Here is a 26,217-nt window from a genome sequence, read left to right as displayed (position 1 = left end):
AGGATGCTTTCCCCGGAATCACATTTTTTAATACTCTGTGATCTCATTAACCCCAGCTTCTGGCGAAATACTTAAAACTGCATGCATATAGAGCTCAGTTATCCTTTCAATCCACTTTCTCTTATGAGTTGCCTTAATCTCTCCAAGTCCAGACTGCTTCTCAGGCCATTGTCAAGCCCAGGCATCAGCTAGCCACTCGATGATCTTTCCGCATTATTTCTTGACAATGAGTTCTCATCTGGATTCCCTTTTCTTATTACTCAATTTCTAGGTGCAACTTTAAAATCTTCTTAACTCTTCCTACCTTGACTTTCAAGGTCCAGTGACAGATGCAATATTCTAACTTTTTTTCAGGTAGTACTTTACTGCTTTATTCTATTTATATAAAATGTTTACAATGGTTCCTAAGTATTGGGGGATATTTATATATACCTTTATTGTCCGTATTCAGTTTCCTTCACCTTGGTTCCTGCAAGTTAGAGAGGATGACTTTTACAATCTCCTCAACTTCTATGCCTACCTTCCCCTCCACATGTATAATAAAATAAAGCAAATATATTCAAAACAAAAGCAAATTGAAGAGATTAACTCCCAGGAACCTGACTGATAAGGTATCTGTAGAACTGTTTTCTAATCTAAGAGCCAGTATAGCTTAGTAAAAAAAAAAAGAGTATAGGCTTTGAAATCAGACAGACCAATATTGGAGTTTTTTCTCCTAATGATGAGATCTTTAGTCTCTGTTTCCTGCCATAAAATGGAGATTATAACAGTACTATTAGGGTTATTGAGAGGAACGAATTAGATGATGCCTCTAAGGCACTGATCTTAGTACCTGGCTCATGATAACCACACATGATGATGCTCATCATCATCAAACCTAATTTTTTTTAACAAAACTTATTTTTTTAACCAAACTTAACTTCTTACAGCATACACTTTTGAATCGATGATCCTTCCTCCTTTTTGTCTGTTAACGGCAATAAGCTAGGTAGGCATAGTGGTGAATACCAAGGGTGTTAGGACTTAAGACCATCCCTTCAAAGAACTTGGCATCTAGATGGAATATAGGACAGACAGATTTGCTCTGTGCCAGAAAATGCAGACTATATTTATAGGACACTCTAGAATCACCTGGGGCCCCCTCCCACAAACTCAGTGTGTCCAGTGTGTAGGACCCAAGCATCTGCATTTTTGACAAGTGCCCAAGGTAACGCTGCTGCAGATAGTTTTTCATCAGACAATTCAAAATATAGAGGTAATTGTACACAAAATACAAGGGTGGTATTAAGCCATTAAATGACCAATACAGTATGGGCTATTGACCTGTCCAAGTGAGGACCTTAATGCGGGCGTTAGGTGTCACACACTCCCACTGCTGGTATTAACCCCTTAGCTGCTGGGGTGGGAAAAGGTGTCTGTTGAGGGGGAGGAGTAGTGCAAGAGAGGCTAGGGCAACAAAGGGCACTCAAGGAGCTCAGGACAGCAGCTCATCAACCAGCATGAAAGTATTTCATTATTGAAAATACTGTCAGATCATCAGCCTTCTGTATCTGAATCTGAATGCATGTATGGAGGTATACATGCATGCAATCCCTACACTCCTTGGATACTGGAATTAGATGTGATTATTTGCATCATCTTCTCTTTCCATTTCCATCTCTAATAAGTGTCCTTATTAAAAATAAATACGTCAATACAAAAAAAATTAACATGTATTTCATATGACCCTAATACTAGGAACAATTTTTTTTCTTTTAACTACAGCAGTCTCCTTGAGGTTCTGCAAGAGCACCGCCAACACCCATTGTCACTTTTAGCCAGTTATGGTCTCCCAGGTGGACGCCTGGGTCTGGTGGTGCTCTGGGCTTTTCACTCTCAAGAATATCTATTTGTTCAGCTTCCTACAGCTCACAGGCTTCCTCAGCTTTATACGCTGCCAGACTCCAGCTCTCCTGACCTTTGCCACAATCAGCAGAGAGCGTGTTGATTTTGTACAGTGCTAAATTATAATACCAGTTTTCTTCCTTTCTTGTGTTTTTGGGGGTTCTTGTGTAGAGTTTGGTTTTTTTTACATAGTATTTCTGGCCAACATAACTCAAAACGATGTGTCAGAGACTGAAATTTGAAAAAGCTGATGGATAGCTCTTTCCATGGAGTCAACAGTAGATAAGGCAGAGAGGAGTGGGTGGAATAAAGATTTGTGTTTCTGTGTCTCATCTTTCTTCCATGGAATTTTTTTTTTTTTTTTTTTTTTTTTTTTAGTATCTCAATGTAAAAATGATTCTGCCTTTTTAAAAAAGTTGATTGTAAGTGAGCAAAATTTAATTTAACATTAATAAACACATACACAACCACTAGCAGTGAAGGATGAGATAAAACAGCTGTCACTATAGATCCTCAGAAACAAGGATGGCTTATAGGGATCTCTCTGGGTTTGTTTCAAGGCAATTCTGGACCATGCTAGGTCCCTCCTGGTGGCATGTCATACACAGCTGGAGAGTCATGCATAGTTGGTGTGACATATTTTTAAGATACCAACCTCTGGAATTATCTGATTGACCTTGGCACACTTGGCTGTGTATGGAGGAGGCTGGTGTGGGAAGCACAGCTTACCCCTGAGGCCAGCCAGATAAAGCCTTTGTAATTGCTTATGGTCAGGCTTGAAAAAAATTACATAGAGGTTTTTAACCAGGAGTTGAATTCCTCACTGGTAAGGACAAACTTGGAGGACAAAGTAGAAAGTGGGCTATTATTTAGGACCCCAGCTTTCTGATATGCATAGGTAAGTTAATTGCATATACAGATTTGGAAGAAAAAAATAAATAAGCATTCAGGTTGAGACATGTTATATGTGTAAATCAAGCATGTGAAAATGTGTCCTAAGCAGTTAGATATAAAGGTCTCTGTGTATTTGAAAGTGATATAGAAAGGACTTACAGGAATGGGTTAACTAGTGTATAGCATGTAAAAAATAAAAAGGAAGGGGACTCAGGGACAAATCTTAAGACCTCAACATTTAGTTTAAGTAGAACCAGCAAAGGAGACTGAGAAGGGATGGCCACAGAGGTAGAAGGGGGGCGCCCTGGGCATGTGAAGTCAAGAAAATAGAGTAAATGGCAAGGAGAGGGAGGGTGCGCAAGGGCCTGATTTGACAAGGTCTGAAAGCCCCGGGTTTGGCAATGGGGAAGACATTGATGGCCTTGAAAAAATATCCTTTAGTTGTCAGATTCAGTGGCTTAAATGTAAGTGGAAAAGCAGAAAAGGGGGGAGCACTTCCCAGTTCATTCTGTGAAGCCACTGCTACCCTGATACCAAAACTGATGAAGACATCACAAGAAAAGAAAGTTCTAGATCAATATTTTTATGAATATAGATGCAAAAAGTCTTCAGCAAAACACTAGCAAACAGAACCAAGCAACATATAAAAAGAATTGTACACTATGACCAAGTGGAATTTCTCTCAAGAATGCAAGATTGGTTTAAAATCTGAAATTAATATAACACTTATATCAATAGGATGAAAGACAAAAACTGCATGATCATCTACCAATACAGAAAATGGGACAAAATTTCACACTCCTTCATTAATTTAAAAAAAACAAATACCTAAAACAGGATGTACTCAAACTGATAACAGGGCTCTATTTAAAAGAAAAAAAAAAAAACTCCGCAACCAATATATTTAATTATAAAAGACTACTTTTCTCCTAAGGTCAGGAATAAGAATGCTCCTGGGACAATGGCAAAGCTGTGTCCTCAGGGAAGAAAAATAAGACACATTAATAGAGAAGGAGGAGTGGCTGCATCTCAGTTATAATCCATGATAGAGTCAACGCTGACAGAAATAGACTTCTATTCATTTAAAAAGAAGTGTATCTTGGGAGGGAGAAGATCACCTACTAATAACATCATGCGAAAGATTGGGTAATTTTTCATCAAATAATAGGAGATTCAGAGACATACAACACAGTCGCTTCCTCAAGGAGTTCATAATTTAGTGACAAAAGGGATCATATAAAGACAATGAAAGCTGCAAAGAAATGTACCAATATAAATCTAGCCCTTATATTCCAATTTTTCAAGATAGTTAAATGTACATGAGACACTAGCTTTCCATCTTGCATTTTCAGTGGCTTGGAAAGAGAGATTGTATAGGAAGAAGCAAAAGACCTAAGGATAAATGCATGCAAAGACGCGGGGCCAAGACGGAAGCTTGCACCAGGAGGGTTCCCAGGGAGCAGTCTCTGAGGCAGAGATTAATTAACCTGCAGGAGGTTTCTTGCGGAGTGCTCTCAGGATGGGTACACGTGGAAAGGAGGGGTAGAGTACACGGAAAGGAGGGGTAGAGTACACGACTGGCCGGATTGGAATGCAGGCCTGACTGAGTGTCTGAGGTGTTCTCAAACTGGATCTACTCCCTGTTGGGGAGAGAGGGGCCTTGTAGCCCTGCCCTGATCGGTCACATTGGTCGCCTGCATTTGGAAAGGGAGATTGACATCAGGCAAAGAGACAATTCAGCCAAGGTGATGCTTGAAGGACTCTTCATGTTGAGAGGTGTCCCCTGGCAGCTGGGGAAATAAGGCCTTCTTCAGTCTTGGAGGGAGATCGGGATAGCACATCACAGCGCCCTGGTCCAGGGTGGCATTTCCGTTCCTTTCGTTACCATAGAAGCTTCCAGTAAGACTCATGGAGTGACTAATACACAGTCCACCTAGAGAAGCAGAGAGAGGACTTTTGTCTGCCTGCACCAAAGTACAAATTCTTATATTTTAGTTAAAACCAAACCTCAGTGACAAAATGAACATGTTAGGAGAATACAACACCTGTTGAAAACATTTGACTGGAAGTTTCCTTTCAGTGAACCTGAGGAATTGGCACAGATAGTCCAAAACCAAGGGAAATCTAAGAAAATCGGGCTGTGTAATTTGCAGTACAGGTAGAATCACCAGCCACCCTCTCACGTAACTTTTTAAGGTATACAATTCAACCAAGTTACTGCAAAAGGTTGTGTCTACATAGTTCCACCTGTGTCCTTTGAAAGGACAGGACAATACTTAGCAAAAATGGGAAGATCATTTAAAGTGTCTTCCAGCCAAACCTTTTCTTATCATAACATAGCTGTGGCCTGGAGGCTTGTAATTAGGACTCATTGTCGAATCTTTCCCCAGGGCAGCGGAGGACAGACAAGTATTCCTGCCTCAATGCCAGTCCCAGATCACCCCTTCTAACAGCCTGTCCCTAACCCCCCTTCTCACTTCTTACTGTCCTTCTGAAGGCTACTCAGACCTGTCCTCCTGGGAAGTGTTTTGAATTTTTTCTTTTACGTTAGCGTTTCCCAGTGTTTGTTTCATGGACTAGGAATGTGTTTAATGCAAGTTTCTGAATCCCACTCCAGACCTCCTGATTCAGAATCTCTGAGACTGAAAACAAGGCATCTGCTTACTTGCTTGCTTGCTTGCTTGCTTGCTTTATTTATTTATTTACTTATTTGCAGGCTGAGTAATTGATTCTTATACACAGTTTAATTGTAAACACCCCCCTTTCCTCCCTCCTGACCTCAGCAGTCACAAGGGATGAATTCAGCCTGATAACACTGGAGTGTTGGCCGTCCCGGGGATGGCCTAGCATTTTAACTGAAGACAGTCTCTATGGATTCAAGCTCAGTCGGGAAATTTCAGTCACAGGACCAAGTATGAAATGTGGAATGATGTATGAAATTATGCCTGGAGATGTCCTTCCTTTCTCTTCCTTTTCTTCAGTTTTACTTGGTGATAGCTTTGTTTTCTACCCTTTTACAATTTTATATCATTCTATAAATACATGTACCAGTCAGGAAACTATACAGACCACCTTAGATTTATATGTGGCTTAATAATGTCTGGTTAACTAACTCAGGTCTAGGGAAAGCATGTTGCAAACACATGAAAACAAACATTCTGCATTCATAAGGCCATCTAACTATTATGGGAAAAAGGAAACAAAAAATTCATTGTCAAATAAGTTTGAAGCATACTGACTTAAAATTAAGCTGTGTCTTTATTATAGAACTTCTAAGAGCCTTCAAGACACTAATGTACATTATGAATTTCTCAGAGGAGGCTACACGGGCATTGTGCGCTGGGTTTTCCTGGGGAGCTCTTGAAGTTGTATTATTCTGTGGATCCCACTTGGGGAAAGCCTGTTCTAGATTTTAGCAGGTTGCCATCCATCACTTACACTCATCTGTAGCATGGGCCACATTTTCTACATTGTGAAATTCTCTGGCTGAGTTTGATTTCAGATAGTTATTATAGCTGCTTAGTTCGCCTTGGGTTTTGATTTAGACTTGTAGCAAAAGCATCCAGATTAGGTCTTCATTTTCAGTAAACTTCAGATTTCAGATCCATATTTCATACTTTATTAAATTTACTTCTAAACATACTATGCAATCATTGGTCAGTGTTTTACAAGTAGATTTTGCTTCTCTTCCTTTTAGCTGAAACAACTTTTTAAAACCATCAGTTTTCCTATTCCCAGTGTTTATTGAAAACTGTGTTCACTATAGACTCATATTTTAACTCTATCTCTTTTATTTCCCCTTAACATTTTGGTATTTGGGGAGGCAGGGAGCCTTTGAAACAACTGTTTCATCTACCTTATATTAACCTTTGAATTCACACAGCTTTCAGTATAAAGTTCTAAATGACTGCCTTTTAAAGACCTCAGATGTTATTTTCACAAATACTTCACTTCTATTCCTTTCTCTTAAAAATGGTTTCTATTATTTTCCCAGAAAGGAGCTGGGCTTCTTTATTGATAGTTTCTAGAATTTCCTTTAAATTTTGAAAGAGTGTGCCAATGGGATAACTAGGCAGATCTCATCACAGAGACCTAATCAAGAATCAGTAAAGCACTGAAGTTTTAGAGGTTCCAATTTGTAATCATTCCATTCAAATTCTTCTTAGAAATGTATTGCTGTTAGATAAAATAGGATTACAGTTAATGTTTTGATGGCTTTGTTTCCAGCATCTGCAGAGGTGGGTTGTGATGCTGTCTGGGAGAAGGATCTCAATTCACACATTTGCTACCAATTCAACCTGCTTTCTTCTCTCTCCTGGAGCGAGGCACATTCATCATGCCAGATGCAAGGAGGTGCTTTACTAAGTATTGCAGATGAGACTGAAGAAAATTTCATAAGGAGTAAGTAGGGGCCATTGAGATTGATACAATTAAAATGACTGTTAACAATTATGTCCATGTAGGCAAAGATATATTCTAAAAAAAGTTCCTTGGGAAATTTTTTTTTTAATTAACATGATCGAAACTCACACTCAGAACTTTGACTTGAACCCTGGGCCATTCCATTTGGCACCCAGTGTTCCTTACTTTCTCCTCCTTAAAGAGAAACTGAGTACCCAGCAAGGGACCCAGAGTTTTCAGCTCCAGCAAGTAAGTCTAGAGATCTTAGCCATTCATTCCCTATTAATAAATAATAAAGGCATTTATTAAGTAGAGTCTTTCGTATTACTCACTTGTGTACAGGTACATAGTAGGCCTTCTGGTGGATTCCAAAGAACTGAAAACTTAGTTGGAAAAGCAAAAACGCACACGTGGTAACTGACAGTGTAAGAGAGTAATAGACGATGTCAAAAGAACAGTGATAATGGGCTGGGTCTTGGTTTCACCTACCACCTAATCTCTCCTCGTACTTCTCCTTTAAAGATTAAATGTATTTGTATATGTGTACGTACAGCTTTTAAAAATTTTTTGGAAACATTTAACAGTGTCACAAAATTAGTCACTTTCATTAAGAGTTTCTGACATTTTTTTCAAATTTTAATGCATATGTAGTACATGTTTATTCTAGAATAATTTAAAATTTTCATGTATACAGAAAGAAAAACAAGTCTCCCATAATTCCATAATCTAGATAGAACCATGTTTTTTAACTAAAACATAAATGCATGCCTATATGCATAGTATCTCTGAAAAATGGTACTGAATAAAAGCAACCAGAGAGACGCCTGCCTGGGTTTGAATCCCACCTCTGCCACTTACTAGCAAGGCTACCCAAGCAAGTGATTTAACCTCTTTGTGCCCCAACTTCCTTCCTCTATCAAATGGAAATAATAATGCTGCCTACCTCTTGGCAGTGTCGATTACATGCTATAATGCATGTGAAGTCTTAGAAAAGTGCCTGGAACACACAACATTCAATGTGTGTTAACCATTTAACAACCACACACACAGTCTGGTAATATACTTCTTTTATTTATCTTTATATAATGAATGTCTGTCCATGTCTATAATATATATATATATAAATAGGAATAGATACAATTATATATTGTTTTTATTTATTTGCCCCGGTCATAAGCCATCCTTGCACATACCTTTGCGCATAGATCTCCAATAATTTTTCTATAAGTTTGTAGAAATAGATTCACTGGGTAGAAGCAGAAGCACATTTTAATGATTTTGAAAATCATTAATGTTTCCCAGAAAGATTTAACAAATGCATGAACAGTGCATGCCTGCTCCTTTCCCTACAGGCATGCAAAAGTGGAAAATTATCATTGAAACTGATTTGAGTTGTATTTTATAAAAACACCCATTTCCAAAATCATTGTTAGCCTGTAATGATTTTCATAGAAAATTTTGCACACCACTTATAAACGACAGTTGTTATCTGTCTTGACTCCCAGGATTTCTAATAAGAGGGTTTGGACTTACTCATCAAACTTGAATAACAATTTAAAAATACCACAATTTTTTATTTAAATACCATAATTCTATAATCAGACTTTGGGGATTGTTTAAGAAAACAAAAATCTCTTCATAAATAGGGAAACCCATTCTGATCAACGTATTTTTTGGTGACAATAGGCTACTGTTTCTTGCTAATCACTCCTGAACATTAACTATGGCATAAGGAATTATCCAAGCTGTCACAAATGCCAAGAAATATTCAAAAGAATTTAGGTTTGAGTTTGTTATTACAGAATTATAAGCCAATTTAATTTTAAAAGTAAAATAGACTGGGTACCTTTAAACACAGATTATAAATTGCACAATGAGTTTTTTATGTATATTGTTAATTATGCAGGGTTTATTCAAAAGAATTCTAAGATAAGAATAACAAATATTTAAGTATTTTTACTATTTTATTTGAAAACATCACTTGGCACTTACCTCCATATGAAATGTGAAAATGTCTCTGTCCTGTCAATCCATCTTCCACCTCGCCTCCTGGCCTTAGGATGCGATCTAATCAAATGCCATTGAAAAGACTAATCTAATCCACATCAGGAAGAGACTCTATGTTAACGCCACAGGCATTTGGAAGGACAGGGCCCATGAATATTATGCTGTTTCTGTTCAGTGTTTCCTAGGCTCTCAGAATTATAAAGCACCTTCTTCTCTTTCCTTATTGAGTTAGATTCTTCCAGTTCACCATTATATTGAAATATGCAATCACACAGAGAAAGCTGCATCCTTGTTAGAGAATGCACTGACCTCTGTAACCTGAGTGACCATATAGTGGACATCCAAACTGAGACTCTTCAGAGTAAAAGCAGCTGTGATTCATAATTATTCTGGAACTACCAACATAAACCATGAGTTTTCCAGGCAAACTGGGACATACAGTCACCCGGTTTATAACTCTTATCTGTCAGAGCCTTAGTGTCAGGCAGGACCCTGCATCTGGTGCAAAATAAATTGGGTTCCAAAGCAGAGGAACCGTAAGAAAAATGCTCTCCTTTTTTTTTCCTTTCCTCTATTTTTATTGTACTTTTTGAACAATACTCTCCTTTATAGATGAAAAGATTAAGTGGGTAAAAAAAGGTCAAATATATGATGATGGATGGAAACTAGACTTTTGATGCGATAACATAGATATCAAATTATAATGTTGTACACCTAAAATTAAATACTGTATTAACCAATGTTACCTAAATAAACAAATAAATAAGATTAAATGTCAATATTTGCAAGCATCACAAAATTAGTCACTTTTACTAAAAGTTTCTGACACTGTCTTTTTTTCCCAAAATTGTATGGTACAAGTAGTACATGTTTATTCTAGGATAATTTCTTAAATTCAGGTGCACAAAAAGTAACAAAACAAGAAAGATTTTTCTTCATTCTACAGTTTCAATAACCATATTTTTCTGCACAAATGTGTCAATGCACATGTTTATACATAACCCATAGGGCGTTGAATGAAAATATGAGGAGCTGTGGCTCAGCACTTAGGAGGAGGAGCCACAGAGTCAGCCTGACAGGAAAATTTCTCATCTGAAGTTGAAGGCTCATTTGCAATGTGCGTGGCCTTTATGTTCCAAGCTGCTGTGGATCCCTCTGGGTCCTCTGGTCACTTGGATCCAGATTCCTCAGCCTGAGTCCTGGGTCTCCAAGATGAAGTCATCAGTCACATGCAGCAAGAAAAGAAAAACTATTGGGAGCATCCCTGGACACTTCCTCCTCACCTTCTAGAGCCCTTAAGTTCACACAAATCAGATGGCCTCGAATTTGTAACCATGCACCCTTGGATGTATTGACAACCATCGAGAGGCAGCATTTGTAGATGTCTAGATTAAACACTTCACAGCTGCCATCAGTGAGCCTTTAGGAGGCTGCTGCGTTCCTCAAGATGAGGAGAGGCTGACTTTCTTACTCTGAAGCACCAGGGTGGGGTTAGTAGCATGTAAACCCTGCTCTGTCTTTGACTGGAGTTAATTTATGACTCTGTGCTCCTGAAATAGAAAAGCCAGGAAGAAGTGTAACACTGATTTTTTTTTTTTAATTCCATATTTCTGTTCATTTCAGAGCACTTAAGCAGGGAAGCAGTGGAAGTGTGGATGGGTCTGAATCAGCTGGATGAGCATGCCGGCTGGCAGTGGTCTGACAGAACACCGCTCAGCTATCTGAACTGGAACCCAGGTAGCTGCAGCATTTGATTTACCTTCAACAGGTGGCATCTTCCCTCAGCTGAAGCAACAGCTTTGCCCACACATGTACATGACATGTTATTTTGAAAGTGGCTTACAAAAACTTTTAAGCCTCACTTAATTCCTCTAAGACTCTTCCAGACAAAAAAATGGAGGCCAAGAAGACAAGCTCTGCATCTAGTCAAGGTTGCAGGAGGATGCGGCTCAGAGCCAAGATTCTAGTTGGCCATTTTTAAAATAGCCACAAATAGCAAAACATCTCTCTACTTTAAAACAGTAAAATCAGCTGTCACTGACTTTGGGAAATCATTTTCTTGTCATGCCTGGATTCAACTGCAAAATCAATAGCATAATATAACATCTTAAAGGATTTACTGCATACACCAAAGAGAAGGGCTGTCCCCTAGATGCTAAAATGACATTTCAATATATATTAAACTGACTTCTTTTGCTTCTAACATCAAACACACACACTGTATTTCAGAAATAAATTTTGACCCATTTGTTGAATATCACTGTGGAACATTTAATTCATTTATGCCAAATGCCTGGAGAAGTCGGGACTGTGAGGCCACCTTACCTTATGTATGCAAAAAATACCTGAACCACACTGCTCACAAAGAAGTTGGTAAGTATTTTCATTTTAAGTTGTTCTTATGAGTTGCTTACTTGTCCTTTCAAGGTATTCAAAGTCCACCGTTTTTGCTAATAACTCATAATTTACATTGGCTAAGTCTTGTTTTGTAATTGCTGAAATAAAAATGTGTAACAAGATAATACCTGGTATCTCAAAGACACCATGAATTTAACAAATGCATTTGAATTTTTACTGAAAACTAAAGCAAAGTAACCTAAGCATATGAAAATATTTTCTTCTTCTCTTTATAAAAAATTTGCATTCGTAGTCATTCTGCATTAGAAAAACAAAATATGCTTCCTTTTCTATTTTAGTTTTGAGTTTTATCCATAGTTGCCCTAGAAATTAAATGTAAAAAGGACTCATGGACATGGCTAACAGTGTGGTGATTGCAGTGGGGAGGGAGGTATAAGGAGACTAAATGGTAATAGGAAAAAAAATACCAAAAAAGTGTAAATTAAAAAACAGTTGTATAAAATTCTTTACTTCATTGATTTCCTATCACACACCATATCTTTTAATAACAACACATCCTCCTCCTGAAATAACATACAAAACTTTTAGGTGTAATTTAAATACTACCTAATTACAGTCTAGTACCCGGAAGGTCAGTTATTTCTGTTTTTTAGACCTATTACCTCTTTTTAGTTTCTGTGGGAATTAATGTCTTAACAATAAAAGTAGAGATAAAACAAAACATCAAAAGAATCATTACCAGCCAGAAACAACTCTAGATTTAAAATAATTAAGCTAAATTATTATTTTAAAATATTATTCCTTATAACTAAGCTTTAACTTTCCTGTTTTCCTTTAAGTAGCTAAGCCTAAGGGTATTGTATTATAGAATATGGTAGAAGGGGTGGAGGAAGCTTTGTCTTTTTTTTAGGTAGAGATTTTTCCTTTATTTCAACAACGTGCCTAAATTGCTACTGCTATACTTGCTCTTCCCCTCCCTCTCTTCCTGCCATTTTTCCTTTCTCCATTTCTTCCTTCTTCATTTTTTTTTCTTATGCCCTCTTGCACTCCCTCCTACTGCCTTTCTTTTCTTCTCCTTTATTTACTCCCCTAATCTACTAACTGAGGTCAGAGACCAAAAATGAGGGTAGTTAAACTAAGTTTGTTTAGATTAATTACTGTTGCTTCAAATTCAACACACTTTTTTGATGACCTAGTCCAGCATTTTCAAACTGTGTCAGGATCCCCAGGTTCTTTGCTTGATTCCACCTTTGCTTCAGTCAAAGAGGTTCCTGCTTTCTCTTTTTATCTTTCCTTTAGTGAAGTTTAAGGTCCCCTTTGTAAAAGAAGTTCTGTGACTCATTTTTTTAAGGTTGAAAACCACTTGGTAAGTGATATCTAAATGTCCTACATTCTTCAACTGTGATACTAATTGCTGTCAGAGTTCACGGAAGCAATTTTAAAAGAAATGGCTTGTTCCCCAAATAGGAGTCGAATGGTAACTAAATTAGGTGCTTAAGGCAGGCACTCACTTGTCATTCATCAAATAAAACAAAAATGCTGTATCACCAGATTGGGGAAGCTCCTGGAAGAGGAAAGCCAAAACTTGGCATGCACACCATTGCCTTCCCCTCCAGTTGCATCATGACAATATTATCCTTTAAATCTAACCCAGTGTTCATATGAATCTGGAGAGACACCACAGGCACTCAGACTGACCCTCAAGATGAAAGCTTTGTCATCTCTACTCTAGAGGAAGTGGCAAGAATTTCAGACTCTTTTCAGCTGAGGATAAATATCTACCCCCACATAGTGTACATAAAATATTTAATTTGTGGTCCATAATACTTTTTTTCAGTGTGAAAAGATTTTTAAAATGGAGAAGTATAACTTGAAAATTTTCTATTTAGCTCTGACTCTCAACTTTGGCTATTTGACCTTTACCAAGTCTCCTTACCTCTTTGTGCCTTACATATCACTTGGAAAATGAAGGACCAAGGTCTATTAGATCTTAGATATAGATCTGGATCATAGATTGGATCCTTCTCAACTCTGAAGATCTAGAATCCTATAATTTATGTTCTTGTTTCATATGTTTTCTGTTTTTCAAAATTTTAAAGTAATTGTACTCTGTGATGGAAATATTTATATTTATTTTTGTATTGTGTTACTCTTAATGCTTATATTAAGAGTAATGACTAATGACTCTGACTAGTGTGGCTTAGTGGGTTGGGTGTCATCCCACAAAACAAAAGGTTGCCAGTTCATTTCCCAGTCAGGACACATGCCAGGTTGCAGATTTAGTCCCTAGTTGGGGCACGTACAAAATGCAACCGATCAATGTTCCTGTCTCACATAGATGTTTCCTTACCTCTCTTTTTTCTTCTCTTCCCCTCTCTCTAAAAATAAATAAATAAAATCTTTTTAAAGAGTAATGAGTTATGTGTTTTAAATGTGAGAAATGATTTTTTTTTTTTTTGCTATTGTTATTGTTTTTGGTTTAAAAAGAAAAAGATGCTTGGAAATATTATACTACCCACTGTGAGCCTGGCTGGAATCCCCACAATCATAATTGCTATAAACTTCAGAAAGAAGGGAAGACCTGGAACGAGGCTTTGCATTCTTGCCAGTCTGCTAATAGTGCACTAATAGACATAGCTTCGTTAGCAGAGGTGGAGTTCCTTGTGACCCTCCTTGGAGATGGTGAGTGCCAAATGTCTTTGATTTAAGACATATGAAATATAATGTAGTAACAGTCTTTATCAGTGGAGTAGAAAAGAAATGAAGCTATTTAAAAGTGATTATTCATGATGCATATATCTGAGGTTTCTAAAAAATACCCCTGAAGGTAAGTTCATTGGATTGTTACAAAATACATACTCGGAAGCTTTGTAACAGCTCACATGTGCCAGGTATATTATATATGCATGCACGTGCGCACGCGCACACGCACACACTTTCAAGGGGCAAATGCCATTTCCTGAAACTTCTAATTTAAAGGGAAAAAACAAAACAAAACAAAACCCTAAACCTGTAATTTAGTTATATGGTCACTAGATGGCAGTAATGTGTTGTGGCCATGTAATGTAAGCAGTAAAGGAAATTGCTTAGACAAATAATTGGATTTAAATAACTTTAGCCGGTGAAAATTTATTTGGTGCCATGGTTTTCAAGCTTTGTGACATGTTCAGGAGTTCCAAGTTTCTAGGCCTCTGCCCGGCTTCGGTTCATCAGAGCAGATCCGCCTCTACCTGCATCATATATTTAATATAGAATTCTGCCAGGAAATATTGAAATCACTGATTCAGAGTAAATTTTAAAAAAATCTCCAGACTCTATTCTGATGACCTTTTCAAGTTAGGTTTTAGTTTAGAATGAAAACAAAACCTGCCTCTGTCATTTCTCCTCACTTTTCCCATTTGGGCTTAAAAGAACCATGTGGCTGCCTCTATCTCAACAGGGGCACTTGGACATCTGTCTTGGCCTCGCAGGGTCTTTTCGCCCTGCCCGGGCTGTCTCACCTTATTTATATTTCAGGCTATCCCATTGCTCCTATAGCCATGCTTTTAACAGTTTCTGCTCCTTTTTCCCCAAGGCAAAAAGAAAAAAAAAAGAAACATATCATAAAGCTATTTTGTGTGTATGCCCTTTTCCTAACCCAATAGACCTTCCTATTTTTTTCTTTCTCTGGGCAGAAATAAAAACAGACTTTTCAGATCTACTTTTCTTCCAGCAGCAGGAACCAGAGTCCCAGCAACCTGGCTTGTTTTTAAGCATTGTCCTGGCGTGGGCTTTTGGTCCCACTCTGCTTCACTTAGTAAGGCCTGTATCAAGCAGATCGGATAGAACTGTATAAGGGGGAAAGTATGAGCAGGTATTTTCACCAAGACTTAAACAGCTTTCATCACATTAAGAAATCACTTGCAAAGTGATATGTTTTGGTAATAGCCCTGGTATAGTATTTCCTTTGCATATAATAGAATTGCGATAAATAATTTATATTTATCTCTTACAGAAAATACATCAGAAACATGGATTGGTTTGAGCAGCAATAAAATTCCAGTTTCCTTTGAATGGTCTAATGGCTCCTCAGTCATCTATACTAATTGGCACACGCTTGAGCCCCACATTTTTCCAAATAGAAGCCAGCTGTGTGTCTCTGCAGAGCAATCTGTAAGTTTACTAGTTTGTTCAATGCTCACTTTGCTGGACTTGTATTGAGTGCTACCTGTACCAGGACTCAGGCTGTGCCAGGCACCATCCCTGCTCCTCACGGGGCTTCCATGCTAGACAGTAAGCATGTAGCCTAGAAAAAACAGGGTAATTATAGTTGTCATGATAGTTCTGAGGAAATAGCTGACATGAGGGTGACAAACTTGGGTTGGGGCAGAGAGGAGAGTCAGACAAGGCTCTCTGAAGTGATGACATTTAAGCTGGGACTTAAAGAACAACAGTAGCAACAAAACCCCCTTGAAGAGCAAAGAGACTATTCCAGACAGAGGCAGCTAGTGCAAAAGCCCAAAGGCAGGCTAAGGCTTGCCATGTTTGATAACAAAAAGACCAATATGGTGAGAAGGTGTGAATGGTGAGGGCGTGGCAGGAGATGGAGCAGGAGGAATGCAAAAAACGTGAGGCTTATGGATCCAGTATAGGAATCACTATGGAGCTTCAAGGAAATGACGTTACTGTGGCTGCTACATAGAGAACAGATTGGGGAGGGATAAAATGGCCGCAGAGAAACCAATTTGGGGGCTACCCCAGTGGCTGAATTAGTGTAATGAATGTGGAGACAAGCAGATTCCAGGATCCTCTGGAAGTCAGGAATTGATGCTAAATGAGAAGTGGGTGTAAGGGAGAGGTAAGTTTTTAGCTTGAGCAACCACCATTTTGGTGGATGGTGGTGCCATCATCTACAATGATGAAGATGAGGGGAGGAACTGAGGTGTTGAGAGATTACTCTGAGAGTGATGGTTTTTAAGCTCCTTTATCATCTTAACATAAAATGTTTTCAACAGTGTGTGCACCCTCTGAAGATTGTGATTCAATGGCAAATCTTGCTCTTTTCCTCACATGAACGTAATGGTCCCAGTAGCCATAACATCACGCTTATCCCTACTCTTTAGTCTCATTTATCTAAAACATCTGATTATACACAATTAGTTTAATCCCAAGCCATTTGAAGGGTTTATTATACGTTAGGAATAGACTTACTCTCTTTGATCAGATAGCTGCTGAACTTACTGGGATTTGGTGGGCATTCTCAGTCTTTCAAACCACCAGGATACCATATCAAGTTCCTCCAAAAAACAGCTTATCCATGTTCCTTAAATAGTTTGACAGAGTAATTGTGCCAGCCAAACATGGAATGTTTCTAAGCACTTACTTTTATGACGTCTTTTATTGTTCTATCTTTTCAGACTATCAAGGATATGTGCGGTTACAATTATAGTGGTAAAGCAGTGTCTCAGTCACATTTGAGGAAGAACAAATAATGACCTCTCTAGATGTTTGTCATGGGTCTACCTCTGCTGAAAGACACCACAATTTATTCTACAATATTTGATGCTTTGTTGGTTCATTAGTTTTGATATAACAGAGATGACCTTCATTTCCTACTGACATTCTCACATTTTATTTGACAAATGTGGACATTTCACTTCACATGTTCACAGAGCAGGAGCCAACATTTGGACACAGAGATAATTTTTAAGAGAGTAAAGACAGGTATTAATATCACTGGATGTGTCAGGACAATGCTGCTGTGTGATATTTTGTGGACCCCTTCGTCTCAGTAGCTCCTTAAACAGCAGATGTATAAAAAGCAACATTTATTCCCTTGAAGTAGACCTTAATATGAATATGATTATTATAATTAATGAGTTACCTAAGCATGGTTGAAACCTAAATTTAAATGTGAGAACCTAGGAAGTTATTTACTCAGGCATCCATCCATCCAAGAGTTGCTAAGGAACTACCGTGTGCCTTACACTGTGCGGTAACTGAGGGCTCCACGGGCAAGGTCTACAGGGCTGCTCTTAGATTGACGGCGTCCGCCTCCCACATAGCGTGATTTTTATGGTCATGGAGGGCCACCATCTTTTCCTAACACTGCAAATCGGAAATACCACAAAAAAATTGAGTTGTATGGTTTTAGCCTAACAGCCTGTTTGTGTTAAAATAAAAAAATTCTTGGTAGGACCCTTCACCACCTGCCGCAGGGTTACACGCCTCCCCAGACATCTCTCTGCGTGACCCCAACCATGCCTTCTTCTCTAGTCCATGCTTTCCCGTTTTATCCCGCTTCAAGAGCTCTGTGCCACCCTCTCGCCACCATCCCTCTGATCAGGCATGCGCCCCTTAACTCAATTTAACACCCAAGCCACCTCCGCCCCCCGCCCCCCCCCCCCCCCCCACTTTAGTCGCCGCCTTCCAAGGCCATCTCCTGCAGAGCGCTTCTGCTGGGATGAGGAACGCCCCTTCGATCCCTCCCACACTGCTCTTTGCATTGGGTCACCAGGAAGTTCAACCCCTTCGTGACCTCAGACCGCAGCAAAAAAAAAAAAAAAAAAAAAATGGGGAAGGAGGATAAAATATTAATCTGTTAGCAGCTGCATTTTCCACTTAGAAGTGGCTGAAGAGAAGAAGCAGCATTCTCACTCGGGCAGCAGAATGGCTTCATCCAAGCGGTCTGCCCCCCAGACCAGCAGGGTCAACATCGCCTGAAAATCTGTTAAAAGTGTGAATTCTCAGACCTCACCTGACTTACTGAAATGGAGCCCAGTCCCCTGTTTTATTAACCTCCTCCAGGTAACTGGTGCACACTAAACACTGAGAATCACTACTCTAACCCATCTTTTACAAAGAAACACTGAGAGCTGCTTCATGTAAAGCCAGCTAAGCCTGGTACTAAATCCTAGCTCCAATTTTTACTGGCTACAGGTTCTTATGCAAAGTATTAAACCTAGTCTTTGAAATGGGGGTAATACTGCATACCTCAGAGGAATACTGAGATAATATATGAAAGTCACTCAACATTAAGCCTGGCGCACATCAAGAAATACTTGTTGCCGCTCCCCTCCTGCCTACCAATCCAGGATCTGGATGGCATGTCCAGCAATTGTTTACATGCTAGAGAGAGAGCAGGGCCTCCCACTCATATGTAGAGAGAGAACCAATGTTTTCCAATGACAACACAAGGTCCTAACACATTCCATCCTGTAACATTATTAGTCATATTTTTATACAAAATAATTGGTGTTGCCTATCAGCATCAGTAATGGGATGTATTCATTCATCTTGTAATACTTTTCCCCTCAGGAAGGACACTGGAAAGTTAAAAATTGTGAAGAAATACTTTCTTACATTTGTAAGAGAGCAGGGCATGTCCTTTCTGACGCTCGATCAGGCTGTCAAGAGGTAAGTGCCATTAACTTTGTGATTTAGTTGCCCCTGTATAACTAGTCCCTACTTCATAACTAGAATAACTTACTCACCATCAACTTAAAGTGAACCTCTGCTGCCTTTGCTCCCTTTTCCCACCTTTCCTTTCTTCCTTCCCCCTATTGTTCCCTTCTCCATTTTTTTTTCTGAGTGTGGCCTACATTTAACAAACTAAACAATTATCGGCTAGAGTCACATGAAGAATTTACAGCTCTGCGAGGGTTTTCTTGCCAGTCTCTTTGATCTAAGACTACTTTTATTTTGATTAAAAAAACAAATTGTACTGTTATACCATCTGAACAACAATGAGTGTCATACAATGCCCTGTCTTATTGGGGTTTTCACCATTGCCCAGTGGTATGTCAGGGTGAAAGCGAATGCATTCCTGTGAGTCAGAAAATGAACTCTGCATCCAAACTCTTGCTCCCCTGGTCACTTTTCTTAAACTTCAATATCTGAATAGATACAATAAGAGAAAGAAGTGCACATTCACCATATATGAGGGAAGATCTCTCCAAAATTAAATTTATTTATAAAAATTTGTGTATTTATTCTTACATGTGTAAACTTCAGTCACCTTCCGAGTACTCTCCATTTGATGCAATACACCAATGGAAACATTTTGTCTACTGCTCAAAACAGTTTCTGAACTCGATTTTGATGCCTTTTAGTGCTTCTACCGTTTTTTGTTTCACCTCTTCCCCATCGGCAAAATGTTTCCCTTTGACTTTTTCATTCCAGAAGAAAAGAAGTTGCTCAGAGGGAGATCAGGTGACCAGGGAGGATGGGGCTCAGGGGTCATGTCGTTTTGGTCAAAAAATGCTGAACACTCACTGTGGTATGGACAGGTGTGCTAGTATATCACCCATCATGAAATGGGCAAATGCATAGGAAGAGTTTAAAAAAAAGAAATCGCTGAAGCCGAATGCAGCCTCTCACAGCAACACCAGCTCGTATGCTGATACAGATGTGCTCCTAGACCACTCACCTAGCTGGGGAAGCCTGTACTATAAGGGGTCCACCCTCCAGAAGATAATTCCAATATTTTTTGGATCTCTCCTTGAATTTATTATTTGGGAAGAGGATAATAAAAATACTTTAGTATTTTAAATAATAAAGCATTTTCAGTCTTTAAGTAATAAAAAATAATATTTAGGTTTAAACTTACAAGGTAGAAAATTATGCTTTAAATTTCTTAAAATACATTTAATATTCTGCAGTAAAGTTACCAAAAAATCTACTTATCAGTGTCCTCAACACATGCCTTCACTTCCCCCCACTATCACGTATATACATAAGAATTTGGATATAAATATTGGACATTTTTAGATTGTATGAGTATCAACATTTTCCAAAGCTGGTTTTTTATGCAGTCTTGCTCGAATTATTGCCATTTCTAATCCTATTATTTATGTTCCAGTTAAACAATATTGTATCTCTCCAGGTACTGCATTTTATTTATTAATCAATATTTAAACTACAAATCTTCATACTCTCACTGAACAATGCACATGTTGTAGCTCATGTTACCGAACATTTTATCTAATAATTATAATTCTTGAATCAGTTATAACTGATCAGTAATCTAGTCTCTATCTAAGCAGAAATATCGAAAAAAAATTTTCTCAGCATGTCTTTTGAGGCAACTCAACATGTTTTGTGTTGAAAGGGCAATTAACATTTTACACAGCAGAAACAGAACTGATGTTCTATTCAGACTTTGTACACTGGTTCCCTTTTCTGGCCAGCACTACCAGTATTTAAAGATTGAGTTCAAACCCAGTTCTCTAATTTTATCACAAAATTCCCATTTTGTCTATGGATCATCTGTCTATGAGTATGGTTTCAAAAGATTCCTTTCTTTTAGCTAACTGCTTCAATGTAAATCTATAAACAGTCTGTACATACAAATTAATTTATAAAATAAGTCTTGATAATTTCAGAGCAAATAAAAAGATTTATTTTTCTCTCTGAGTCACTTTTTTTAATTTAAGTTCCTCATAGTTTCTCTGTAGTTTTTGGTAATTCTCTCTGAGCTCACTGAGCTCATTGAGCTTCCTTATAACCATTGTTTGGAACTCAATATCTGATAGTTTGCTTGCCTCTATTTCATTTAGTTCTCTTTCTGGGTATTCCTCCTGTCCCTTCAAGTGGGAGGGCATTTCTTTGTCTTCCCATTATTTGTGAGACTCTTCTTTTTTGTTTCTGCTTCTTAAATTGATCTGTCTTTATTTCCTGACTTTGTGGTATGAACTTCTATGGTAGGAGACTGCTGTTTTTACTTTCTGGTTCTGCCTCTGCTGTCAGATGTCCCTGTCTGACCTTAGGCAGTCTGTTGAAGACTTTCAGGAATCTACTGTCTGTGGCTGTCTTCTTCAACTGTTAATATTGTCACTCTGCACTCAGCAGGCCGGCTTAGACAACTCAGGGCAGAGTCCCTCCTGGGAGTGTGGTTATTGGGTTCTCTCATGCTGTTGCCACTCACGGGAGCAGTCTCTTCCTGAGCAAGATGGCTGCTGCCATATGGGAGGGAAGTCAGCACTGGGATCCCACTGGCTACTCTTTCTGTTCTCTCCCCAAAGCCTCCCATTCCATTCTCTCCTCAAGTGTATCTAGACCACTTTGCACCCCCTTTGGCGGGGGATCTACTATCTGTGGCTGCCACTCTGCACTTAGCAGGTGACTTAGACAGCACAGGGCGGGGTGGAATCCCACCTGCGGGTGGGGCTTTTGGGTCCTCTGATGCTGCTGCCACTCAGGGGAGTGGTCTGCCTGAGCAAGATGGCTGCTGCTGCATGGGGAATGAGTCAGCACCAAGACCCCGCAGGCTACTCTCTGAGTTCTCTCCCCAAAGCCTCCTTCCCCAGTCTCTCCTCAGGCTCTCTAGCCCATTCTGACCTCGCCTTTTCTGGAGACCAGAGTAAGTGGCTGCAAATAAAAATTTATGTGTTGGCCCTTTAAACAGCTCTTTGCATCTCTAGCCACCTGTCTCTGGCAGAGAGAAACCCTGCTGCTTTTCACAACTGGCTATTTTCTGTGTACTTTTTGGGCTTTGGTGCTGTAGGGTGGAGATCCCCACTTTCTGTTTAGACCCTGTTTTTCTCAGGGGGATCCAACTGGCTGTTTCAATATCTTTCTTGTGCTGCCACCCATGGCACGCTACCCACCTTCTTGAGTCTCTACTGCACTCCCTACCAGTTAGGTTGTGCTAAAGCTGATTCTTCTGTCTTTCTGAGGTTATAAGACTCCTTTCTCGCTATTGTTCAGTTGTTTGTTTCAGGTGATTTCTCCACAATTTAGTTGTAATTCCAGGTTGGTCCTGGGAGGAGGTCAGTGTGACTTCTACTCACTCCTCCGCCATCTTGATTCTCTCTCTTGAGTCACTTTTTGGGGGATTGCATACTATGAGCAATTATTTAAGTATTGTCCTCATCATTTCATCTAAAATGAAATGGCACTTCATGTACAAAGGTAATTCATGGTTATAATCAATTACTCTTTCTACTTTCATTATGTGTGCAAAGATTTATTGTAAAATTCTGTGTGTTTCTGGTTATTACTATGTCACAATTTCTTGAGCCTGTTCAGTTCTTGGATTTTTTGTTTTCCTAAGTAACCTGTGACCTAAAAATTACTAATGAAGAAAGAATACTTCATCAGAAATGTCAAATGGTTAGCTTTCTTCACCTGTCCTTTCAAATACAAAAATAGTCTAACCCCCCTGCTTTGTCTGGGGTGATCCACGGAGGGGCTATGGCTGGAGCTCTCAGTGTCTCACGCACATAAGGTTGGGGGTCAGTTTTAATGTTAAGGGAGTGACTTCAGAGTACATGCTGGCTGGCTGGATGTGGGACTCCTGAAATCCACACCTCATTTAAAAATATATTTTGAACTAAAATAGCTGATTTCTAAAATAAGGTTTTATTCAATTTACTACAAGACCAAGAATATAGCAAAAATCATTTTATAGCTCATCAAATTCCGAGAAGCATTGTCATGGCACAAAATGAAGTGTATTTTAAAATTGATGAATATGTAAAAATAGGTACAAGTCATGTGATTTTTTTCATGTTGAAAGAAAAAGAACTAAAATAACTCAGTTGAAATACAAAAGGCTAATGAAGGTATGTCTTCTATACCATGTGATTTTAAAGAACAGAGCACGCTTCATTGCTGCCAGGGCTGATCCGTGGACCACATATGTGTCATTTTTGTCTGAGTGCCAGAGCTTGCTTGCTTTCTCTCTAAAAGGCTAACCATTTGATTTAGAAAAAAATCTTTACCAGAAATATATATATTCTGGCCAATCTCTATTTGGATATATTATGATCCATGCAAGACTATCTAAGCTGCACCCTTATTTGGTTCCAGGTCAGCTTATTTATGAGTCTGTGGCCTTATCCCTGTCCTTAACCTCAGTGAATCTCAGTGGAATAATGTAAAATAAGCAGTATGAAAGTTGGAAGATTATACACTATAATCTAGATACCTGCGTCCTCTTCGCTCATGCTGAGTCCCCATCTGTATTTGGAGGTCTCTGCCTGCCCTGTTTCCTTTGATTCTCACAACAGCCCCAAGGATACTATTATTACCCAGTTTTACAGAGGAGAAAACTAAGACATGGAGAGATTACATAAGGTCACATAGGGGTAAAGCCAGGATTCAAACCCAAGCAGCGTGTCTTCAGAGGAAACACTCTTAATTTCTACCAGCCTGTAAGAACCATTTGGATGAAATTCTGTATGTTTCAATTCTCTCCCTCTCTCTCCCTGTATGTGTAAGAAAGAGAGAGAGAGAGAGATCTTGAGAAAGTGCCCATTTATTTTCATTTGCTTTTAAGGTTTTAGGTTTTAAGAATTAAATAAATCTAGATGTGGTTGTAGCTAATAGCATTACCAGATAGAGTCAATACAAAGATATCAAGATGAAATTCAAGATTTAAGTTTTGAGTGGGTCAGACAAGAAAGTAAGGTAAGTGGTAAATGAGAATATAGGGGGAAAAAAAGATCTTACTTAATCAGATTATGTCCTTAACTTTCTTTTTTCTTTTTAGGGATGGGAGAGACATGGTGGGTTCTGTTATAAAATTGACACGGTCCTTCGAAACTTTGACCATGCCTCCAATGGTTATTACTGTCCTCCTGCCCTTGTTACCATTACAAACAGGTAAAATAGAAATTTTCTATCAGAAACATGACTGTGCTTTGACGTGTGGGCTCTTGGAATGACAAAAATCTAACCATAATCAGTAACTCTTCAAAATCTAAAGTGTACTATAGCGTATTAAATTATTTAAATTATTGAATAAGATGAATTTGAATTGTACAATGTTATTCCTAAATTGATTTTTGAGTAACAAATAGTAAAATTTAAGGTGACTTTTACTTCCATAAAGACTTATTAATTATGTAACTTTGCTAATATATTCAGTTATATTTAGATTTTTATCTTCTAAGTGTTTGTAATCGGGAAGAAATATGTTATTTAATATTACCTTTTTAAAAATTTAATGTGCATACATCATGTTTTGTTATTTTTTAGAATAAAAGTAAGTGTAACTGAACTGTGAAGGTTTCAAATAGTCAAATGCTTCCCCACTGCTTCTTAGGTCTATGTTTAGAGTTAGACTTCTCAGTGCAGAGTGTCTTCTCAATGCTAGCAGAGGAGCTCTGCCCTTTTGACACGCCATACAATTCAAAGCATGCTACTGATGTGCAATAGAAGGTCAATGCACCAAAAGCTGAAATGACCCCAGTGTCACTATCATATCAGGAGGACAGTGAGGGCTGTGAGACTGACTCCTCCCTGCTGAAGACAGAAGCAAGACAGAACTCTTTCACAGTTCCATGGGAAAACTATAGCTGCAAAGCAAATCACTTGCTTATGTTACTGAGGCCGTTGCCTTTAAAAATACCCACGAATACCGAGAAACAGAACAATGGTGCTATGGTTTCATGTCTAGAGACCCTTTGCATGTAGGTCTAACCTACAGGAGGGACTCCGTGTGCTTTCTCTGCTCCCCCCACATAGGGAGTCAATATTCAAAACCAGTATTTCCTTCTCCCTTACCTTCTTGATTTCTTACCCTCTTTCCCGTTTGTCCTCCAAATAATGCATAGAAGTTCATACATGTAAGTGAGTACACACATACACCCAGGAATAAATGGACAACATTTGGCAAAATAAACTGCCAGGTGAAACATTCTATGCTTAGGAGTCCCTTCCTTGGGAGTATAGCTCTACTTCTGATGTAGCTAGTGTTGTCTTTCTAGTGTTGTAGAGTTCTATTGTTCTCCTTCCCAGAATAACTACCAGGCAGGGAAAAAACCTTTATCCTTAATTTGTTAATCCACCCAAGAGGTTTCAAGAACCTTGGGTTGGAAGTCTTCCAATCAATGAGTCAACGTGGGACTTTATTTAGGAGCCTGAACAATGAAATTATGCTCTTTTGTTAATTATTTTTTAATTAATTATGTTTTCCCTGGTGAAAATAAGTCTGTTTCACCTTTTTTAAACGTCTTATTCTTTCCTTTCTTTTTTGTTTGTGTGTGTGTGTTTACTGTTCATTGAGTGCCTGTCACATACCCGTTACTGTGTTAATTACTTTTCATATGATAACTGATTTTGTAAAAATTCAATAGTCAGGATTTTATTAGAAAGTTATTTATTGAACACCTACTTTGTGAGGAGCATCATATTAGCATGTTGTAACAAGAGAAATAAAAGGCATAGTGTGATTGTCCAGATGCTACTTTCAGGCCAGCAGCTAAAGAAATAGAAAATAGATATATAAAACAAGAAAAGAAGGTAGAATAACACAAAAAATGGATAAACTCAAAGTGACATTACACATAACCCATAGTGCCAAAATTACCCCAGGTAAGGCAGAAATCTGTTAGAGTTCAAATGCTTCATTTTCTAAACACCTTTGGGGACTTCATGCAAATGATAGAAAGTGTTTAGTAAAAAAAATTACACTTCCATTTCCCCCAAAACTGGATATGAGTATGCTACGAATATGTTTTTTTGATTAACTGTGTTCAGTAGCCAACACGAATGTGTGGTCCAACTGTAAAGCAGAATTATGGCATAGGTAGGTTTGTTTTTGTCCCAGCCTCGACCTCCCAGGCCCACCCAGGTGACCTTGTGCGGTCATGCTAATCAGTCACCCTCCAGGCCCCCGAGTTCCCTCCAGTGATGCATCTGTCCCAGGCAGGTAACATACATGTGCCCGGCCCTGCAAACATGCTTACA

The 26,217-nt window shown here is 38.6% G+C and overlaps 1 protein-coding gene across 1 annotated transcript in view; it reads left to right on the top strand.

The window, feature by feature from the left end:
- Positions 1-26,217, top strand: part of PLA2R1 (phospholipase A2 receptor 1) — a 101,886-nt gene that overhangs the window by 22,474 nt on the left and 53,195 nt on the right. Inside the window, exons 4-10 of the mRNA XM_054562300.1 lie at positions 7,006-7,179; positions 10,810-10,923; positions 11,416-11,559; positions 14,032-14,226; positions 15,539-15,696; positions 18,841-18,939; positions 24,017-24,129. Coding sequence (XP_054418275.1) covers positions 7,006-7,179; positions 10,810-10,923; positions 11,416-11,559; positions 14,032-14,226; positions 15,539-15,696; positions 18,841-18,939; positions 24,017-24,129 — 997 coding nt within the window. The remainder of the gene's footprint in view (positions 1-7,005; positions 7,180-10,809; positions 10,924-11,415; positions 11,560-14,031; positions 14,227-15,538; positions 15,697-18,840; positions 18,940-24,016; positions 24,130-26,217) is intronic.

The sequence above is a fragment of the Pteronotus mesoamericanus genome, unplaced genomic scaffold (genome assembly GCF_021234165.1).
Source record: "Pteronotus mesoamericanus isolate MK-2021 breed Mesoamerican mustached bat unplaced genomic scaffold, CSHL_Meso_final scaffold_651, whole genome shotgun sequence".
Lineage (NCBI taxonomy): Eukaryota > Metazoa > Chordata > Mammalia > Chiroptera > Mormoopidae > Pteronotus > Pteronotus mesoamericanus.
Note: the sequence above shows the minus strand (reverse complement) of the source record. Positions and strands in the feature narration are given on the sequence as shown.